At 41.5% G+C, this 22686-nt stretch overlaps 1 protein-coding gene and 1 long non-coding RNA gene across 7 annotated transcripts in view; one reads left to right on the top strand and one right to left on the bottom strand.

The window, feature by feature from the left end:
- Nucleotides 1-22686, top strand: part of LOC120402048 (melanocortin-2 receptor accessory protein 2-like) — a 173643-nt gene that overhangs the window by 43551 nt on the left and 107406 nt on the right. For all 5 annotated transcript variants that reach the window (XR_005596927.1, XM_039532402.1, XM_039532388.1 and 2 more), the window contains one exon: nt 14860-15000. Coding sequence is in view for 4 of the 5 variants with exons in the window: in XM_039532402.1 (XP_039388336.1) it covers nt 14860-15000 (141 nt within the window). In the remaining variant the exon portion in view is untranslated. The remainder of the gene's footprint in view (nt 1-14859; nt 15001-22686) is intronic.
- On the bottom strand, nt 193-21522 carry LOC120402050. Of its 2 annotated transcripts, XR_005596929.1 has the most exons (5): nt 21422-21522; nt 4543-4689; nt 1729-1909; nt 495-536; nt 193-328 (listed from the first exon to the last, which is right to left on the bottom strand). It is a non-coding gene; the product is annotated as an uncharacterized LOC120402050 (long non-coding RNA). The 2 variants fall into 2 exon arrangements; XR_005596928.1 differs by lacking the exon at nt 495-536.

Below are 22686 nucleotides of genomic sequence, written 5' to 3'. Positions count from 1 at the left end.
AAGTAACAGTCCACATGGCTTTGTCAAGAAAAAATGTCAAACCAGCATAATATCCATCTTTAAGTAACAAGCCTTGTGGATAGGGGGAAGTAGAAAATGTGATATATTTCTTTACTTTAGTGTAAGGCTTTTTATACTGGCTCACATGACCTCGTAAACAAACTAGCCTAGATGAACTTATTATAAGGTAGATGAACAATTGGTTGGAAAACCGTATTCAGAAAGTAGTTATCAATGGTGGCTCTTTGAGTGATGTCCATATGGGTACTCCATTGTAGGTGCGGCAGCACACCCTGTGCCTGGGATTGGAGATCTTCATCAGTAGTGCCTGTCGGAACACACATGCGCACCTCCCTCTTATTGCTGTGAGCAGGACGTATATACAGCACTGTGCAGTCTGACCACCTCCCAGTTGCTTCTCTACCGCCTTTGGTCTGGGACAGAATCCACAGCAGAGCCTGCTTCTCCCTTTGCCTCCTTTGATAGTGCCTTACCTGTTAGTTTTAGAGTAGTTTCATACTTTTTTCTTCTTTCCTCTATTTACAAAAAAAAGTGTTTTTGTTTGTTTGTTTTTCGCCATTCCCGACCAGGAAGCCTTTCCCCTCACCCTTATGCCCAGAACTCCTGAGGTTGAGGTGCATCTCTTGCTGGGTCACCTTCCCGGTAGCAGACAGTCAGCTGCAGTGTATTCGCTGTCTGGGAGAGGGACACGTCTCACAAAAGTTTTCCCACTGCCACGACTTGACAGCCAGGGCCAGAAAAGACCAAAACATTTGGTTATGACTTCTCCTCATGGAGAAATCAGCGGACCTGGCCTAGACTCTCCCCCTGTGTGGCTTTCACACTCTGTGGATGTCCTTCCCAGATCCTCATTCCCCATGTCCCTCTCTTAGAGAAAGTCATCTCTTTTCACTCTGATGAGAAGAAACAGGCTCCCTCCTTACTCCCTGAGGCATAGCCTGCCACAACACCACCCCCTGCGAGGTCAGTTGCCTCAACATCCATGGACAGGGGACATAGCTCCAGGATGTCCGAATATCTCTGGTACTGCTATGAAACAATGGTCTAAAGACCCTAATTGGGCAGATTTACAGCCCTCTGCACCGTTTCTTGGCTCTGGAGACTGAGACAAACCAACTTCGGGAGCTACGGCACTGACAAAACTGCTGGCACCAACATCTTTTTCGGCACCCATGAAGCCATCGGCATTGAACAAGTCCTCCGCATCAAGCAAGTCCTTTGCACTGAGCAAGACTTCAGCTCCACCTGTTGGCTGCTCAGGCGAATGTATTTCTCCCTCGGCACCAAGTCATGCACTGGTGCTGATGATGCACTTTCCTCCTTCCCAGGAATTCAGATATCCTAAAGACCTACTTGTATCTGAGCCTGAGTCATCATTGCTCAGACACAACTTCTCCCCTCTTCCACCCTCCTCTTCAGACACATGACATTCTTTCCTTTCTCCTTCGAGGACAGCACCTCCCTTTCCCAGTGATGAGGAGGAGAAGGGGAGTGCTTCATCATGCCTTTTTACTCAAGACAGGCACAAGCAACTTCCTCTCCATATCCTCACTATTCACCATTCATACCTGGACCAGAACCCTGGCATGGACAACCATGGATGCAACCCCACATTCCACTCCCTCCACTTTGGCCATACTGGGACCCCTGGGCCATGTACAGGGCACAGTTCAGGAAGCTTTTCGTGTAGCGAAGCTGGAAACCTACATCTTTGCCTTCTCCATCAGTTTTTTGACCACCAGAGACTGAGCCTCCCCCAGTAACAGATGAAGATGAAGAACAGGAAGAGGAAGCTCCAACAACACTATTTCTCCTCCTTTTCCCCCGATAACCTTATCATGACTCCACCTTCTACTTCTGCTGATGACTTCAAACTTCATCCGGATTCCTTTGGAGAAAGTGAAAGATCAGCAACATAAATTACTCGATATCCTGCGCACATCTTCCTCATCCAAAATAGTCCTACCTTTTAACAAGGCCCCTGCTAAAGTGCTCTGGCAGACCCAGCGTCTATCCCTCCCACCTGAAAATGGGCAGGCAAAAAATATTATGTTCCCGCAAAAGATATGGAATTTTTTTTCTCTCATCCCACTACAAATTCCTTAGTAGTTAATATGGTGCAACAGAAAGGACGCCAATATCGATCCACCCATCAGGACACTGAAAACAATTAGATTTATTTGGATACAAGGCTTATTCATCCGCCATGCTCCAGTTTTGCATCTCTAATTATGAGGCTGTACTACTCTAAACTAGAGGAACTCTGCCAAGACCTTCCTGATGCCATGAAAGAACAATACCATGCACTCATATCTGAGGGACACCTTTTGGCCCGTACAGCCTTAGAAGTCTCTCTAGAGTCTCTGTGGATACTTCTTCCCATTCCATCGCGACTGCCATAGTCTTCACCTCTCTGGCCTTCCTAAGGAGGTACAAACTAGTGTAGCGGGACCTACACTTTGAGGACCCCAAAATATTCACGGAGCATATGAATGCTTCACTACACTCCCTTAAAGACTCCTGAGCTATTCTCCACTCTCTCAGTATTTACACATCAGTGCCAAAGAGACACCTGCAGAAATACCATCTTCCCCCACGATCCACAACTGTTGCAGTACACTCCCAGTGGCACTATGACATTCAATGCTGGTGACAAAAGCCCCCTACCAAATGCAGACAGGCAACTCCTCAATGGGCTACTTCTCGCGGACTTCTAGCCAAACAACAATTTTGAAGCTGTGATCAAGATACCTTTCCCTGTTTCAGTCACACCAACCATCTTGACGACCCACCAGTTTGGCAACTGATTAACTCCATTCTTTCCATCATGGAGGCTAAATACCTCGGACTGGTGGGTTCTAGAGATCATCAGGGAAGGATACTTCACCCCTTTCCAATCTGTCCTGCCCTGCCACTCTCCCTCCCTGTCCCTTTTCAGGGACCCATCTCACTACCCCATTCTATGAGAAGAAATAGATTATCTTCTGCAACTGGGAGTCATAGAACTGGTCCCTTCCCAACACAAAGGGTTTCTACTCCCATTATTTTCTGATCCAGAAGAAATTTGGCAAGTGGCAAACAATCCTGGACCTTCAAAACCTAAACAAGTTAATCAAACTGCAACGCTTCAAGATGGTTACTCTCTCTACCATTATCCCAGCACGGGAGCAGGGAGACTGGTTCTCAGCCATCGATGTGTCCAAGATGTGTATTTCCATATCACAATACATCTGCCCACAGATGTTTTCTTCAGTTCACCATGAGCACTGACCACTATCAGTACAAAGTACTGCCTTTCAGACTGTCAGCGGCCCCTCGTGTATTTTCCAAGGTCCTTGCAGTAGTTGCTGCCTACCTACACAAACAGGGTGTTGTCATCTTTCCACACTTAGACAACCATCTCCTCAAGTCTCCATTTGCAACAGATGCTCTTCGTTCCATCCGTGTGACGATGGACCTTTTCACGAATCTTGGCCTTTGTGTGAACTTGGAGAAATGTACTTTAATGGTGGTACAATACCTGGAGTTCGTTGGGGTACACTTGGATGTCATAGAAGCCAGAGCTTTCCTTCCAGCTCACAGATGTTCGACCATAATTGATCTCGTATACATGGTCCGAGCCTGCCCCCAGATCTCCGCCAGGATATATCTCCAGCTACTCGGCCATATGGCAGCAGCCAAGTTTGTGGTAAAGTACATACGGTTATGCATGTGATATCTTCAGGCATGGCTATGTACAATATACCTACCTCACGGACACAGCCTGCAAAATTCTTATCCTTGCCAAGGAGGGCTAAGGACTCACTACCTGGTGGACACAGCCCAAGAGCGTCTGTGTCGGGGTTCCTTTCCTTCAGCCGGTGCTGATCATGATTCTAATAACTGATGCCCCCTTAATCAATTGGGCAAGTGCACCTTCACACTCATACAGTGCAGGGCAGATAGTTCTTAACCGAATACACACTACACATCAACCTCCTAGAGCTATGAGCGGTTGGAATGCCTGCTGACATTTCTTCCCACTTATTACACATTGCACCATCAGAGTTGTGATGGACAATGTTGCCTGCCTGTTTTACATCAACAGGCAAGGCAGAGTAAGGTCCCAGTCTTCATGCTTGGAGGCATTGAAATTATGGAACTGGTGTATCCAACACAACACCACCACCTTGGTCACATACCTCCCTGGAAACCAGAACACCGCTGTGGACTCATTGAGCAGGAGATTATCCCACAAGCATGAGTGGGAACTGGATACATGAATCTGTCAGCTCATCTTCAACTGCTGGGGATTCCCCACTATAGATCTTTTTGTCACACTGCAAAATTCTCAATTTTGCTCAAGGGCAGGACTGAGACAGATCTCTGGGAGACACATGCCTCATCTCATGGGATGCGCTACTGCTCTATGCCTTCCCTCCCTTCCCCCTTCTGTTTTGAGTACTCCACAAGATACAAGGGGACCAAGCCCATGTCATTCTTATAACTCCAACATGGCCACGACTGATCTGGTATACTTACCTCCTTCGCATGATGGCATGCCAACCGATCTCTCTCCATCCAACTCCATGAGTCCTTTCACAGGATGCAGGTCACACCCTCCACCCCATTCCACAACTTCTCCACTTGAAACATGGCTCCTCCATGGTTCCGGGATTCAGAAGTAACCTGTTTGGAATTAGATAGACAGATGCTCTTGAATAGCAGTTGTAACATGACTAGACGCACTGTACCTCCACCAATGGGTTAGATTCCAGTGCTGGTGCGTCTCCCATCAGGTCGACGCAATAAGCTCTCCACTGCCACTTATCCTGGACTATATTTTACACCTTAAACAATCAGGGTTATCTACCAGCTTCATTCGTGTGCATTTGGCAGCCATCACAACTTTCCACTGCCACATAGATGCCCACTCCATCTTCAAACACCCACTCATTAAACATTTCCTGAAGGACCTCCAAAATCTTTACACTAACCATACAGGATCCAACTCTGACCTGGGACTCTGGCCTCATCCTACGCTCTCTTACTAGACCTCCGTTCAAATCAATGGCAACATGCTCCTACATTCACTTATAGATGAAAATGGCATTTCTTGTTGCTATCACGTCTGCTCGACAGGTCGGTGAAATTGGTGCCCTTATGGCATATACTCTGTACACACTTTTTTCAGAAAGACAAAGTTATGCTACATCCACATCCCAAATTTTTACCCACGGTACCATCCTCTTTCCATAGGAGTCAACCTATCCACCTTTCTTGATCCTTTCCGAAGCCTCATGGCAACCAACAGGAGGTAGCACTGCGCACCTTGGACGTCAGACGCATGTTAGCTTTCTAACTGGACAGAACTAAACCTTTCCGAAAATTGCCACATTTATTTCCTTCAACGTCCGAAAGATACAAGGGTGCAGCCATCTCTAAAGCAACGCCTTTCCAAGTGGATCTCGCAGTGTATACGTCTGTCCTGCCAACTACACAATTGACATCCTCCTACTGGAATTAGAGCATATTCCACCTGGTCACTCTCCACCTCCATTGCTTTTCTCAGTAATGTCCCTGTTCCTGACATTTGCAAAGCAGCCACATAGGCATCAGCAAACACCTTTACCTGTCACTGCACCATTACTCATAATGGTGCAGCAGATACTGTTCTAGGACATACTGTCCTATCATCTGCAGTAAATGCTGCTCCAAAGCCCCAGCCTTCCAGTGAGGGGCTCTGCTTTCTAGTCACCTACAGTGGAGCACCCATTGGGATGTCACTCGAAGAAGAAAAGGTTACTTGCCCTGTGTAGTAATTGAGGTTCTTCAAGATGTGTCCCTCTGGGTGCTCCACTACCCACTGTCCTCCCTTCTGCTTTGGAACTGAAACATAAGATCTGCAACAGAGAAAGATACGTCCTGTTCATAGCCCTAGAGGGGGGGGAGGTGCACATGTGCGGTCCGACGGGCACTGCTGATGAAGATCTCTGATCCCAGGTGCATATCTTTGTTTGCCAAACATTGACTCCAGCCTTAGCTATCATTTTGCAAAAACATGTTTATTTAAATGGAAGAATGAATAGGTTTCCATGGGGCTCACCCATCACTGACTAGATAGTTTGAGAATGAAGCAATGGAAAAATAGTTCTTAATTTAAGGAATTGACCTGTTTGCTGTACATTTTAGCTAACTTTCTGATTGAAATAGTATGGTATTTATTTTGGTGCAGTCGTTATGGTTTTCTGTATGGAAATTCAGACACATATGGAAATCTAAACAAGTCTGTGACTAGATTTCAACCTTGCTGCAGAATTATTTTTTCTTGTGTTGGTAAGACAGAGTCAAGTTAAATAGTTATAGTAGTCTAGGAATTATGACAGGTAAACTTCTAAAGGGACCCAATTTACAAAAAAAATTATTTCAATGTTTCCAAGAAAAACCACAGGTATACCTCAGGACTGATTGATACAGAGAAATGCTTCAAGAGAAATCCTTTGAGATTTTAAGACATTTATTCTACCAGGCTTATTCCTTTTTTTTTTTAAACCAAGTGCTAGAGATTTTCTTGAGAAATAGTTATAAGTGGAGACAGTGCCCTCTCTTTTGTTAGTTTTTGTTCTATGTTGCAATGTAGGTAATATTTGAAGTAAAATGTTGTATGGAAGGTATGTATCCTGGGGTGGCTCCAGGCCCCAGCACGCCAAGCGCGTGCTTGGGGCGGCATGCCGTGGAGGGCGCTCTGCCGGTCGCCGGGAGGGCGGCAGGCGGCTCCGGTGGACCTCCCGCAGGCGTGCCTGTGGAGGGTCCGCTGGTCCCATGGCTCCGGTGAAGCATCCGCAGGCACGCCTGCGGGAGGCCCACCGGAGCCGCGGGACCAGCGGACCCTCCGCAGTCACGTCTGCGGGAGGTCCACCGGAGCCGCAGGATCGGCGACCGGCAGAGTGCCCCCTACGGCGTGCCGCCGTGCTTGGGGCGGCGAAATGGCTAGAGCTGCCCCTGTATGTATCAGCAATTAGATGATACTTTAAAGAGAATTAAGATTTTAATCTTCACTGTAGTTAGGCATATCTCTCCATTAAAGCGTAAACAAAAAACTGAGGTCCATGTTACTGACGTTCTGTTAGAACATATATTTGTAGAATAAAGGCAGCATGTACCCACTGAAATACACTTAGTACAGTGGTAAAACATAGCAACTATTCTGTTCTTCCAGTCATTGAGACGCGATTTTCTTATAGGTGGTTTTCTGGAAAGTGCGTGGTATGGAAATCCATCCATCAGGAGATAGGTTGAGATCATCACAACATATTCATACTGCTGTGCCAGGCGGAAATCAAACCCAGGCCCCAGAGGTGACAGGCAAGCACTTCAACACTATGCTACCGTCACCTGCTTTATAGAAGAGACTCTTTAAAGAAACACTGTTAGGCAAAAATCATACTTAATAAAATATGTTTATTTATTACTTAAATTAATCCATATTAAACCATTTAAGTAACTTTTAATCTTTAATGCTTTTTGTTTACTATTTGTTCTTCATTCAGTTTAGCCAGTGAAATTAGATTTTCTAGCTTCATTTCCTGGTTCCCATACACTAGCACAGTGATGCAACTTTTGTGGAAAATCCTGCAAAAAGCATTTAATTCAGTTTTTTTAAAAGTATGAAACATTATGGCTGATCACCATTTCAAAACTGAATGTAAATTCATCTAGGTTCCCTTTTAAAAAGATTCATTGCTGAGAATGGGCTGAGAAAATATTGCGTGTGTGTTCCTGGGTAGCTGGGGCATTGTTTTTTTATTATTTTGTTTTAATTCCTGTTGACCCCAACAATTAAAGTGACAACACCTGTGTATGCAGTGTAGTTGTAGTGATATCAGTCCCAGGATATTAGAGAGACAAGATGGGTGAGGTAATATTTCTTATTATTGATGAGAGAGAAGTTGGTCCAGTAAAAGATATTACCTTATCCACCTTGTCTCTCTAACACTACGTGTGTGTATATATCGAACTCTGAATTAGTTGGGTTGCAATCACAATTATGTCATCACCTCAGAAAGTATGCAGTAGTTAAAACTCAATAGAAGAATCAAATAGTATTTTATGAAATGTAGATTTTGTGTGGGGGTAGCTTAGACAGGGTGACATGATATAAAAATCCTTGTTTTCTGATGCAGAGTAGAATTTTTGTTTTTATACAGTAGGGGAAAAAAATAAAGCTTCACAGAGCACACTAGCATGGCAAGTTAGGAAATCACTGTAAAGTGACTATGGTAAATAAAGGTCATAGCCAGATGCAACCTGGAAAAGCTGACACACTGGCTAGGATTTTCTGAATAATTTTTACTGAGAGAAAATTTTAGCCACAACATGGAGATTTTTTACTCTTTTCCCTCCCTTCCTTCCCCATCTTCCCACTCTCTCAAAAGTGCACATAATCTTTATCTTCCACCTGACCAGCCACATCAAGAACTTATCTTGGTTTAATATCTTAGTCAAAGACTGAGAAGAAACCTGTTAGCCAGTTATCACCCCCAATTCTTTATTACTTTCATTATTTGTTTTTTTAAACAAAATCTTTCAGGACCTGAACAAACACTTTATACTGAGTCATACTAAACATGCTCTTGGCTTTCTCTCTTCTCCCTACCTTTTGTCTTCTCAACTCTCCCGAAATGCAGTTAAGTATGTATAAGGCTTGGTCTTGTGGAAATTCACTTGTATCTTCACTCCACCTTTGCTCCTTTTTGCACCTCCCTTCAGAAAAGAAATCCTTTCTAGGTATTCCACGTTTCCTGGAGTTGCAGTCTGCTACAAAGTCTCCCTCCCACATACAAACAAATTGAACTGATGTGACAAAGAATGTGAGGAGAAGAGGAGTTTTTAAATTGGTTTTACACCAATGCTAGAAGTCTGGGTAACAAACGAGAGCAACTGGAAATTCTCATTGATGAGAAGAAATTTGATATAATTAGCATTACTGAAACCTGTTGAGACTATTAGAATGTTAAAATAACTGGTTATAACCTGTTTGGAAGAATACAGTAGATAAAAGAAGTGGGAAGGGATGGATGATGGAACTGGATATTAAACATACCACCTGTTTTGTGGTGTTAACCACTCAGAATCACAGGATCTTGAATGAATATGGATCATTGTGCTACCTAATAAAGCACAGAAGAGGGTACTGTTAAAAATTTGTTCATTATTTCTAGTAAGGGTATTTAACCATTAGAACAACTTACCAGTGATCATGGTGGATTCTCCATCCCTGGTAATCTTTAAATCAAAAGTGGATGTTTTTCTGAGAGAGAGATGCTGTAGTTCAACCAAGAATTAATTCAGGAAAGTTCCATGGCCTGTGTTGTGCAGGTCAGATTAAATGATCGCAAGGGTTCCTTCTGGTTTTGTAATCTGATATTCAAATGGGAAATAGAAAGCAACCAATATAAATTGGAAGTTATGAAGTATAGAAAACTGATAAAGGAAGCTAAAGACATCACAGAAAAATCCTTGTCTGACAGGGCTAAGGACAATAAGGAAATAAGAATATAAGGAACAAAAGAAATCCCAGTGATGGTATAAACCCATTAGTTAGATAGAGCTGATAAAACTGTTAATGCAGAAATGTTCAATACATATTTCTGTTCTGTATTTGGAAAGAAGAGTGATTTTTTTTAATCTTCTAAGGATGATTAAATACTTTTAAGTCCATTAGTAACCAAGGAAGATATTAAACACCATCTACTAGAGATGAACATTTTTAAATTAGCAGGTCTGGATTATTTTCACCCCAGACTCCCAAAAGAGTTGACTGAGGAGATCTCATGCTAAATGTTAACTTTTGTTAAATCTCGGCATCTTGGGGAAATTCCAGAAGACTGGAAGAATGCTAATGTTGTATCAGTATTCAAAAGGACAAGCAGAATGACCTGGGTAATTATAGGCAAGTTAGTCTGACATTAGTCCTGGGCAAGGTAATGGAAACATTGATACAGAAGTGAATCAATAAAGGATTGAGGAATGGTAATAGAATTAATGCCAGTCAACGCGGTTTTATGGTAAATAGGTCTTGTCAAACAATCTGATTTCATTCTTTAAGATTACAAGCTTAGTTGATAAAACTAACTGCATAGATGTAATATACTTAGATTTTAAGGCATTTCATTTTATACCACAATGTTTGACTAAAAATGAGCACTAAATGGTTTAAAATGGACTAGGAACAGGCTAACAGATCTCAAAGTAGTTGTCCATAGGAACTCATCAAACAAGGGTGTTTCTAGTGGGATTCCACAGGGGATTGGTTCTAGGCCTGTTCTAGATTTTTATCACTCATCTGGAAGTAAATATAAAATCACTGCTTATAAATTTGCAGATGATGCTAACTTTGGCTGAGTAGTAAATAATTGGGAGGGCAGGGCAGTCATACAGGGTGATCTGAATGGTTTGATAAGCTGGGCCAGTTCAAACAAAATGCATTTTAATACAGCCCAATGCAAGATCATACATCTAGGAGCAAGGAATGCAGGCCACACCTACAGAATGGGGTACAGTATCCTGGAAAGCAGTTACTCTGCAAGGATTTAAGAGTCATAGTGGAGGACTGGAAACTCAACATAAGCTCCAGTGCAGTGCTTTGGCAAAGAGGACTCATGCAGTCCTTGGATGTATAAACAGGAGTAGTGAGTAGGAGCAAGGAGGTGATTTTAACTCTGTAACAACATTGGTGAGACTGATACCGAAATACTGCTTACAGTTCTGGTGCCCACATTTTAAGAAGGATTTTTGAAAAATTGCAGGTGGTGCAGAAAAGGACCATAAAAAAGATTCCGGGACTAAAGAAAATGCCTTATAGCGAGAGACTTTTAGAGCTCAACCTTTAGTTTAACAAAAAGAAGATTGAGAGGTGAACTGATTAGTTTCCAAGTACCTTCATGGGGAGAAAATACCGGGTAGTAAGAGGGCTCTTTAATATAGTGGAAAAGGGCATCACAAGAACCAATGGCTGGAAGCTGAAGCCAGACATGTTCAGATTAGAAATTAGGCACCCATTTTTAACAGTGAGAATGAATAACCAGTGGAACAAACTGGCAAGGGAAGTGGTGGATTCTCCATCATTTAGAGGTTTTCAAATCAAGACTTGGGCACCTTTCTGGAATTTTTTAGCCAAGCACAAATTACAGGGGTAGATAGCTGGGTGAAGTATAATGATCTGTGTAGTGCAAGAGGTCAGACTAATGATTGAGGCCTTTTGGCTGTTACAATTTATTAACAGACTTGATGAGAGAGGAAGGTCCAATAACATTGTAGTCTAGTAGTGCATAGGGTGCTGGATTGGGACTCATGTGACCTGGGTTCTATTCCTGGCTCTATCACTGACCAGCTGTGTAGTCTTCTGTGCCTCTTTCCTTTTTCCATCCATTTTCTGTCTTGTTTTAGCTTGTAAGAACTTAGAATAGAAAGTGTCTCAATGGTTTAGAGCTCAGTTGAGGTTTTTAGGTGCTACTGTAAAATGAATAATAATCTTGGGATTAAATGCTGGATTTGGACCAAGATCTGTGATCAATTCCTGGCTTTGCCATGGGCTTTGCATGACCTTATGCGTGAGCCACTGAGGATATGTCTATGCTCCAATTAGATACCTGTGGCTGGCTCGTGCCAGCTGACTTGGGCTCACCAGGCTCAGGCTAAGGGGCTGTTTAATTGTGGTGTAGACATTTGGATTCGGTCTTCACCCTGAGCTCTGGGACCCTCCCACTTCATAGGATCCTAGAGCCCAGTCTCCAGTTTGAGCCCAAACATTTACTCTGCAGTTAAACTGCCCCGTAGCCCGAGCCTCGTGAGATTGACTCAGCTGGCACAGGCCAGCTGTGGGTGTCTAATTGCAGTGTAGACATACCCTAAATCTGTTCCCGAGTTCCCAGTTTGAACACTGAAGTAATACTGCTTTACCTCACAGGTCTGTTGTGAGAATAATGTCATAAATGTTTGTGAGGAACTAAGATTCTGTGGCAAAAAAGGGTATTCAGCTATTTGAATACGGGCGGGGGGGGGGTTCTTCAGGTTTTGAAATTGAAGCAGCGGTGTGAGCTTTCAAATAAGATTTAGCAAGCAGGTCATTCCTCCTTCAGATAATTAGGAATTCTATGGCACAGTACTGTACTTAAGAGATTAACTCACCGTGGACAAACTCTTGACTGGAAAATTACTTTCTACTTAACTAAAACTTGGCTGAAAACCATGGGATAAATGTAAGTTTGTTTGTTCCAGATATTAATCTTTGAGGTAATATTAACTAATCAGATAACACGTGTAAATGAGTGCAACAAAAGTGTTTTGAAGAAAATTCCATGAAAATTAACTGAGGAAGTAAACAACTTTTGGCCTCTATAATGTCACACTCAAAGAAACTATTGCATTTTGGGGATTTATGATCTTAATGCACAGCTTTCCAGATGCTTCTTATGAAGGTATGCAGAATCTATAAAATTCTTGGCATATATTGATGTCTTTCAGTGAACTTAGTGATGTATTATGTCTCCAGGAAAATATGGAGGCACTGACCGCATCTCCTTAGTTAATGTTATGTTCAGACATGGGCCTAAAATGGGGCATAAATTCCTGTTTTTCTTTATATACATAAAGTTAGTGTGGAAACTTCACTTGCGAGTTTTTGTACAACTTGAATTTTTGTGTATGTTTTAGTTTCTCTTCATACGCTTTTAATAGGAAGTATTCAAAACTGATCTCTTATTGCAATTTGTGGAAGTTTCACTTTTTTTGTTGATGTATTGCTAAAAATTGTGTAACTGCACAAAAATTGATAGCTGAATCTTGAGTAGATCCTGATAAAGGACAGTTTTTGAAAATTTTCAGCATTATAAGTCGCTTTTTGCAATTTTTTCCTCATGATTGAGAATTTATACACAAGGGGTAGCCAATGTATAAAATCTTTTTTCTGTTGTGTACATAAAATCTTGTCCATCAGATAAAATTCTTCTCCATCAGCCGCTACACCTTTCTTGAAAATTTTTATCCTACAAAAGAGTTTTTATATGCAGTACTGACTGAAAAGGTTTTATGTACTGGAAGACAGCTGCTGCTATCTTGCTGAACCTTGAAATGATCATATCAGAATATCAAACTCCTTTATTGCCTTTTCCGATAAAATGATGTAGGAATCCTGCTCATACACCCAAAGCATCTGGGGTTTTCTTTTCACTCATCCAAAGCAAGCTGTTATAGGATATATTAGACAGAAACCATGAAAAAACATTTATGATAAAAATGTGTGGTATCTCAAACATATTACGTTTTAAGCAGTTTTCTATAGTGATAATCTCCATATTAATTGCTATATGTTAAAGTAACTCAGTACAATAATATATGCTGCAAAACACCATAGAAAATGGTGACATGTTTCAATAACAGTAATATGTAACTAGCAAATGAGACTCTAATTTAGCCTAATTACAAACTTTGAAAATTGCAGAGCAAACTGGACAGAAAGATTCCTGCACATACGTTTGCAGGTATAATTATGTGGTCAGATGTTCTTGGCTTTTTTACACACATTTGATGTTCCTTGAATATAAAGCAATTTGGGGACATATGTACACATACAGCTCAGCTGGAACAACTTGCTTTAAACGCTTTTACTTTAATCCAATAAAAATGTCCTTTTGCTATAAAACCCTTTTTCTGTTTAAAAGCTCTTGCTTTTACTACTTTTCAATGAAATTTCCTGAGACCCAGAAAAGAGGAGGCTTTTATCATTACTGGTCTGGATGACCTGCTCTGTAAGGAGGAAAAGTGCTTATAATGTAATGGTAAAGTGCTTAGATTTAGTGGCACCAAGAGCTATATGAGGAGTTTTTGAGTGCTTACAGGTTGCATATAATTTTTGCATGTATTTACTTACTTTTAAATGAAAACTGAACATAAGTTTTGTATCTGTATTTTCTTTGACAAACTAGTAGCAACTTCTTGTTTGAGCTGAGCAGCAATAAAGCGCTGCAGTTGACCAGCTTTATCCTGATTCTGCAGTTACTGGGAGAAGGAAATTGAGGGGATGCTCTTCAAGCCCTAAGTAGGTTGCACTTGCGTGGCACACAGTCTCAGGGCCAGCAGCCTTCAGCACGTACATGAGCTTTTTTTGTCGTCCGTCCCCCCCCGGTAAAGATTAATCTGCTAACAGCAGAATACTCAGTGCAAGGATGACCAAAGCAGCAATAAGGCTCACAACAGGGAAACTGGAATACAAATAAGTCTCTCTTAAAAGTTAAGGTCAACATTAATCCATTAATGCTATTGGATGGCTGCTAGAAATGCAAGATTCTTTCCAAATACTTATGTAAACAGATCTATATGTGTTCTAAATATACGGGAAGGTGGTTTACCAAATAAAAGCAACCTCCTCTGCTAGTATGATGAATCTTTGCTGCCCATTGGCTTCTCTCCTCTTTCTGCACTTTCCCAATTTTATGCCAGCTGATAACCCAAACTCCTTGATCTGTTTTTAAGAGTATAACATAGGAATATATATTCAATTCCCAGACCAAAATATTTTTTATAAAATCTCTAAAACAAAATGTAATAAAAATCCACCCTGCCATTTTTAGTGTTGTATATGGGTGAAAGGTACATATTTTAAAAACCTTTTATGCTGACACCACTAACAGGTGCAGAAGACTAGAAAGCCAGAATTAGATTTATCACAGTGTAGAAACCCCCATAAAAATATAGTTTTCTGAATCCTTTTGCATGTCAAGCCTAACTTTGCTGCTTTACCAGGCATATTAAAAAAAAAAAAAAAACCAAAACAAAAAACTCTCAATCCTTCTCTTTCAGGGCTGTACTACAGAAAGTGCAAACTGATTTCTAAAACAGAAGTCACCCACGACACCAAACTTTTCTGCTTAATGCTGCCCCAGAGTACTCATCTCCAGGTTCCTGTTGGGCATCACATTTACCTCAAACAAATTATTGCAGGTAAGAATAGCTGAATCTGTCCACTAACATTACTTAATAAAAGTGCTTTTTCTTGATCATCAGCAGTGTGACAGATTGACAATTTCTTGCAATATCCCAAATGAACTTTATTGAATTAAGGTAAATCTTATTGGGGTTCACTGTATTAAAAATGCAGTTGTGTATGTGTTACTGTGGAATTATATGTATGTAACTTTTCTAGGAGATTGACCAGTGCAGTCTCTGGAAGGTATTAAAAACTTCAAAGGGGTTTTTAGATCAATATCTAGGAAGTGGATTTCCTAGGAGGGTAATTGGGGATACAGGGAATGCAAATGACCCCCTTCGAATCCACCCTTTTGAAACTACTACCTGAGGAGGAAAACTAATTACCTGCCTCTGGAAACTCCAGATCAAAGATCCCAGAACTGTATAAAGCAGCTGTTCTCAAATTTTTGTATTGGTGACCTTTTTCACACAGCAAGTCTCTGAGTGTGACCTCCCCGCCCTTATAATTTTTATTTTTTAATCTATAACACTATTATAAATGCTGGAGGTGAAGCAGGGTATGGGGGTGGAGGCTCACAGCTCACGACCCTCCCCCCATAACCTCATGACTCCCTGAGGGGTCCCGACCCCCAGTTTGATAACCCCTGGTATAAAGGGTGGACAAAACTTGTTATGAGTGTGCTTATTCTGAGCTGATGCTGTGATGCACCCCAAAAAGAAACCCCTTGGGTGGGGTTTGGAAGGACTGCTCTAGCCAGAGTCCATGTCAAGGTTAGAGTGATCTTTGGTAAGCTTATTAGCATTTGTGTAAGTTCTTTTATTATTTTTAATATGCTTTCTTTGTAGTGCTTTTACCTTAAGAATAAAATAGATTTGCGTAGAAAGAACTGTGAGGTAACTTATAATTGTTGACAGAGAAAGCAAGCTGCTGTCTCTGCTGGGAATAACACAGTGAAGCAGAAACAACAAGGAGTCTGGTGGCACCTTAAGGACTAACAGATTTATTTGGGCATAAGCTTTGCAGGTAAAAAACCTCACTTCTTCAGATGCAACAATGAAGCAGGGAACTGTGCAGCCTTGAAATGCCCCCTCAGAAGGGTCTCCACCCTAGAAAAGAAATGGCTGGGGAGCTGGAAGCCTGAGGCAGGGGTCCCCTTGCTGGATGACTGAGGGAAAACACACGTGTAGGTGTCATGAACAGTGACCAACAGAACTCAAATCCAGTTTTATTAATAAAATAAACCAGCCTGTTAAATACCTGCAAAAAGTCAAGGGAGTCAGTTACTCTGTTCTTTTGTATGAACTCTTTCCGTAACTGTATCATTTAGTTCTGTTTGTCTGTTCCCATTGTAAGAAATCCAGCATTCCAGTTAAGTAATCTACAAGCATCTCCATTCTAGAGAGTGGGTTTGGCATTGAGTGTTTATGTAACTTTTCTGAACTAAGAAGTATACCGTTATTTTAGGTAATGGGTGAAAATAAACGACTCCTTTAATTGGAAGAGTAGCAGTAGGGAGCACAAACAGCAGTCGCTGGTGGCCTTATAATCTCTGTCCAGCTGAGGCATACATTCATTACTAATGAAAGGTACATATTTGGTGGGTAGACAGCCTCTATCTTCAAGTGCCTCCTTTGCCACTAGCAGCAGCTGGGGGTTATTTCATTCTACCTGTGGGGCAGCTACTTTAAAAAATCAGACCTGAAGGAGAGCTACCAAAGCAACTAATGGTAACTGTAACAGCAGCTGAAAGAATAGACTGCTCAGGGCCTGTATCATCTTTCCCTTTCCCCTCTCAGTGTCTGCTTGCAGTAGCAGAATCTGGAGGTCACAGCCCTACTAAAAAGGGGGAAAGGAAGATAAAAAAGCAAAAAGCTCCAAGTGGTCCATTGGTACTTTGTGGCCGATTAGGCAACCAAAGTAAAGGGGCCAGCCTGTTCTTGGAACACCTGATGTCCTGTGCTCCTCATGTGAAAACTGCACCTGTAAACACTGAAGCGAAACATGGGTAAAAATAGCCAGAATACATACAACAACTAGTTACAATAAAAAGTAGTTTTTCATTCCAGCCCTAGATGCATATTCTCAGATTGGCACAAGGATGTGGAAGATGAAGACCGTAACCCTTTCTGATCATCTTTCAGGACAAACCTCTTTGATTGAGTGGGTTGTCTGGCAAATGTAAATAAAATAAAAATTTAAAAAATAGATGCAGAGTCCTGCATTGTTTACAAAGTTTGCAAAGCTAACATCACTTATGTGGCTGTACTGAGCCTTCATGATGTCAAAGATGGACAATCAGATACATCCTGCAGATCTAATATATGGGTGATCTGGATTCTGTAACAGGCAAAGGGAAACAGCACAATTGCTTTCATCTGCTATCCATTACAAAGCCTCTTACAAGAATTAAAAAGGATTAAAATCTTGCAGTCAAGTGTTCTTAAGTTAGGAAGTGCCAGAATGAATGTTGTGTTCATGCAGTCTTAATTTGGCCACCTTGTGTGTATGCGTTATTACACAGGCCTGGTCTGTGCTAGAAAATTAGGTCGACATAATGTGTCTCTCAGGAGTGTGAAAAATCCACACTCTTGAGAGATGCAGTTAAGTCAGTCTAAGTCCCCGTCTAGACAGTGCTAGAATCCCTCCCATCGGTGTAGTGGTGTCTACGCTGAATCACTGCACTGTTTTAAGTGTAGACAAGCACACAGTCTTTAATTACATGTTCACATGCTACTTTTTTTTTTTTTTAACCGGGACTCATGGTTCATTGAGTGCACAGGGTGAAGTTACTCTAGGGATGAATCAAGGTTGCGAAGTGAAGGCTATTGTCTGTAGCACCCCTGTTGCATTTGTTACAGAAGTTGGAAGGCTTGTACTGAATGAGGCAGGGGACTGCAGGAAGAGAAAGGGAAGTTAAATGCCACCCTGGAGACTTGGATTTTATCCCTGCCTCTGCCACAGAGTTATCATGTGATGCTCGGCAAGTAAAGTACACCAAACTTTTCATAGGTAATCTGTGCGCAAGTGGAGGCTGCATCACATAATGTATAAGCTTCAGGGGGCCAAATTAAGGCTGCAAAGGCAATGTTCACTACGGCATTTCCTAACTTTAGTGCTTGACTCTGCAACTTTGTGTTCCTTATTAAATCCTTAACATTGTATTTCCTACTCTTTATGTATTTGTTAATAGAGAGGAACTTTAAGTAATGTTAAATTAAATCTCTTTTTGAATTTCTTTACATTGAGAGAATCTTTGATGTGTGTGCTATTTAAATAATAAAGCATTTACTTATTTTAGGGCTTCTATTTTGGAGAGTTCATTAATAGCAATTTCTGAGTCTCATGGGGATGTCCAAAAATCTGGACTTTTGGGGACTTTCATTACAGCTTGTACTGGAAAGAGTAATCTCTCTATAATATTCCTTAGTTTTCTTGTTGTACTTGTTGTGGTACTTTGGGGGTTCACCCAGACCAGTAAGAGGTTGTCACCACCTGGTCTGTAACCTTGGGTGCTTCTGTGCTGTGCAGTTTTGGCTCAGAGCAGTCTGGTTACCGTACAGTGACCTCACCGCCAGCCTGGTTAATCCTTGCAGCATGACACCAACAATCCTGGCTCTACCTAATGCTATTTCCTTTGCAGTGCTCAGCCCCTCTCACTGTAGCACTCACAAAACTGTCAAGTTCCCTGTGCCTCTGAAAAGAGACTACACAGCACCACCCTGCTAGTTTGGCAGTGGATTATACTCTGTGGATGAAACACTGTGTGGAAACTATTGTGTGATTAAAACAATGTTTGTGACATTCCCCTCTGGTGTTGTCTGGGCCAGTGATTTGCTAGGCCACTCCAATCTTTGACTCTGGGAGCCTGCCTTACCCTGCTCTGCTGTGAGAATCCCCACTCCTGGGCTCTTCACGCCACAGGTTCTGGCATGTAAGCTGCTCCCAGCTACTTGCAAGTGGATGACACTAGCCAATATCTCCAGTCTCAGAAACAACCCTAGGAACATCTGTCTTGCAGTGTCCAGTTATGCCCACTGGATGCTGCAAGCTTATATAAGTTCTTCAATTTAACAAATAAATTGATATGTACCAGGCTTGTTATCCCAAAGGGAGCCTCTGACACACTTCAGACCAAACACACTGCTTCAGGAAAAATAAATGTATTAGCTATAAAGGTAGATTTTAAGTGATTATAAGTCAAAGCATAACATGTCAGATTTGCTCAAATGAAATAGTAGCAGAACACATTCTAAGCTGATCTTAACACTTTACATGTCCTTACAAACTTAGATGCTTCTCACCACAGGCTGGCTGCTCGTCAGCCAGGCTCTCCCCTTCAGATGCTTGGTGGTGGTGGTGGCGTCTGTAGATGTAGGCGGAAGAGAGAAAGCATGGCAAAATCTCTCTTCCGTTTATCATGTCCTTTTTTTCCTCTTGGCTTTGCTCCCACCCCCCTTCAGAGAGAGGTGAGCATTACCTCATCACAGTCCCAAACTGCCCAAAGAAAGGGAGTGACTCCCTTGAGGGTCTAACAGATTCTTTTGCTGCTGCCTAAGCCAGTGTCCATTGTTCCTGTGAGGCTGGGATGGGTTTGTCCCATCCATGCCCTGACGAGGTGTGAACTGCCTCTCTATTCTTGGAGAGTTTTTGCATGGACTTGCTTTAAGCCATGAGGATACATTTTCAGCTTCATAACTATATACAGGAAATTATAACCTTACTGTAACAATTATTATAACATTACTATAACTGTGCTCAGTGTATTATGAGCCTTCAGAAGACACCCAATGTGACAAACTTTGCATTGGATACCACACAATCATTTTATAAAGATGAACATGGGGGTGCTGGGTGTTCTTCCGAGGTACAGAGCGTCACAATGTATTTTAACAAAGACAGCTGTTTGTGATATCAAGTAGAAAGAATTGGGATAGAAATGGTTACAAATAAACAAAAGTAAAAATGTGCTTCTAAAACTCAACAAACTAGAGTCTTTTGTTCAAAGTAGTTTCCTCACCGTTGTTGTTGCAGCATGGCTGCGCAGTCCTTAGCCAGATTCCAACATAGAACTCAGAGTGCTAGGTTTCTTTGTCTTTTCATATGAAGGATGCCAAAATGTTTTTTCTCTCTGCTTATATCTGTAAAGTTTTATCTGTGGCTATGTCCACACTATGCAGCTTTTAGCAACGAAGCAAAGTTAGTGTTGTCAGCAGGAGAGTGGTCCTGCCGACAAAGCTCTATTCACACTGGTGCTTGTCCTCGGCAACACTTTTGTCTTTCGGGGGTGTGTGTGTGTGAGACACCTCTGAATGACAAAAGTTTTGTCTTTCACTTGCCAGTGTAGACAAAGCCCCAGTTTTTAAAGTCAGGAATCCTCCTGGAGGCTCAGCTTCCTGTGTCCACCATGGAGCTGATGCCATGTTAATTTTTGCACTCTCCTCCCCCTGTCGAGATAGTTAAGTGGCTGTCAATCATTTGATTGCTTTGTTTACCTTTTATGTAAATGTGTTTTCATTGTTTTTGTCTGTTTACACTGGAGACACATTCAAGCAGATGGGATCACATTTCTTTGTCTAGGGTGAAGTGATGTAAGCCCTGTCTGCCAAATACGTTATAACTTTTCATATATCACCCCTACGTACACCATGCAGTGATACTAATGACCAGCATGTTACCAGTTCACATATGATACCTTACATGACATCTTTTAGATGCAGATTATGACAACAATGAGTTGGTCAGGCCAGCTGACTCTTACTGCTACATGGTGGGGTACTCCTTGCCCTCTGGCATGTGGGTGCTCTCAGGGTCACAGCACTACAATAAAGTGCTCCTGGGAACCTTTAGTGTGAACCAACAGGGGCTACATGGGCCAATTAATGTGCAAGACATATGTGCACTTTAGAAATCACACCCCTCCTGCTTTGTGTAGACAAACCCTTATTACATGTAACCATTCCTGGTGTTTTTTCAGTGTTTATTGAATTAAAAAATTGCTTTTTTGTATTGTGGGTACAGTATTCTTTTGGTGTTTGTTAGTTAAAACCTAAAATCAGAAGGCCAACATGGTGGTTGTCATAAATGTGTTATTGCCATTGTCATTTTTGAAGCTCTGTATTTCACCACTCAGAGCCATATTGACCAATATATCTCAAGTAATTAAATTGTTTGCAAACAAAGCATGTTTTTAATGCAGCTTTGCTGTTACTGCAGCTTCTAAATGACAGACTTTATAACTGGGTAAGTTTGAATAGGGACTCATGTCTATAATTTCCCATTCTTTAAAAAGGTAAATGTTCAAAACCATAACTTCCAATTTGTAAGAAGCATAACTAATAGATGAAAAGGAGCTGTAGTTTTGTTGCTTATTTTCATGTAACCCTTCTTGAGAAAAGTAAGAATTACCATTTGAAAAGAAGCAGTGTAACTTACAGTTCAGACTCAAAGGAGTACAGTAGGAGCTTATCTGAACCCACTCTGTTTTGATTACTGTTCCTTGTGGGTCCCTTCTCTGCAATAGTGTTAGTCTTCTGAGGCAAATGAGTCATCAAAGGTAGCCATGACAACCAAGGCAGATAGTGATTCTTCCCAAATATGCAAATGAACTGGAATGTGTGAGGGGCTGATTAGTTCTGATGTCACAATGTTACTGAATAGCAGGCAGCAGAGGTGCACTCTTTGGGGGGAAATCAACATACAAACATAAAATGTACATTGGAGATCAAAAATGTTAATTAGTGGCTGAAATTTGGTTCAAATTCCCCATTGCATATTTACTAAAAAGGGTTCTGAAAAAGGTGAGACACTGATGTAAAGATTCTGTAAAAGAGACTATTTTGATGCTTCCTTAACTATGCAAGACCATAATGAAAGGCAAGGTGATGATAGGAATATTTTAGGTACACTAATGGGTAGAGAATTGCTGAAACCTTTACTTCATTCCCTCCTTGTAATACTGAGTTTCTTAAAAAAATGAAATGCATCATGCAGAAAAAGTGCTTCTATTTTAAACAACAACAGAAAAACACATTTTTTATCTTCTCTTCACAGCATTTAGTTTAGCTTTGTCATTCACTGATTAGTTTTATGGTTCGGGACCTGTGTCATGTTGTTGTTTGGAGTGATGAAGAAAGCCTGCCTGTCTCCCCTGTAATAAGTGTTGCATTTAGAGATGAAGGGGAAGTTGATAATTCCCAAATTTATTACTTTCAAGTAGGAAAAAACCCTCAAATTGCTGTATGTTGATGTCTCCTAGTTCTTGCAACCTCTTAGGTTTTACATAAACAGTAAGGAAGTGATGACCATTAAAACAGCGTCACAGGGAAATGGATCATTTGTTGCTAGATAAAAAGTGAAGTTATGATACTTACTGAAGTTAAATGCCAAGAAGCATTCAGATTTTCACATTCATTCTGAATTACACTGTCTTTTATTTCTTTCTGACTTTATTTCCTCTATGCGAAGTGATTGATTTACTAGACTTGTCGCTGAAGACTGTTATTCAACTAGTAACTTAGGATCGGCATTCTGACTTGCTGAGAGAATAGAGTGCGGAGCCCCGTGGCCCCCCCGTCTAGATGCTGGCTGCTTCTGGGGGGCAGTGCAGTGTTGGAACAGGTAGGCACTAGCCTGCCTTAGCGGGGCAGCACTGGCAACAGGACTTTTAACAGCCCAGTCAGCAGTGCTAACCAGTGCCT

Source organism: Mauremys reevesii, linkage group 3 (genome assembly GCF_016161935.1).
Source record: "Mauremys reevesii isolate NIE-2019 linkage group 3, ASM1616193v1, whole genome shotgun sequence".
NCBI classification, from domain to species: Eukaryota; Metazoa; Chordata; order Testudines; family Geoemydidae; genus Mauremys; species Mauremys reevesii.
This window is presented reverse-complemented; position numbering and strand designations above follow the sequence as displayed.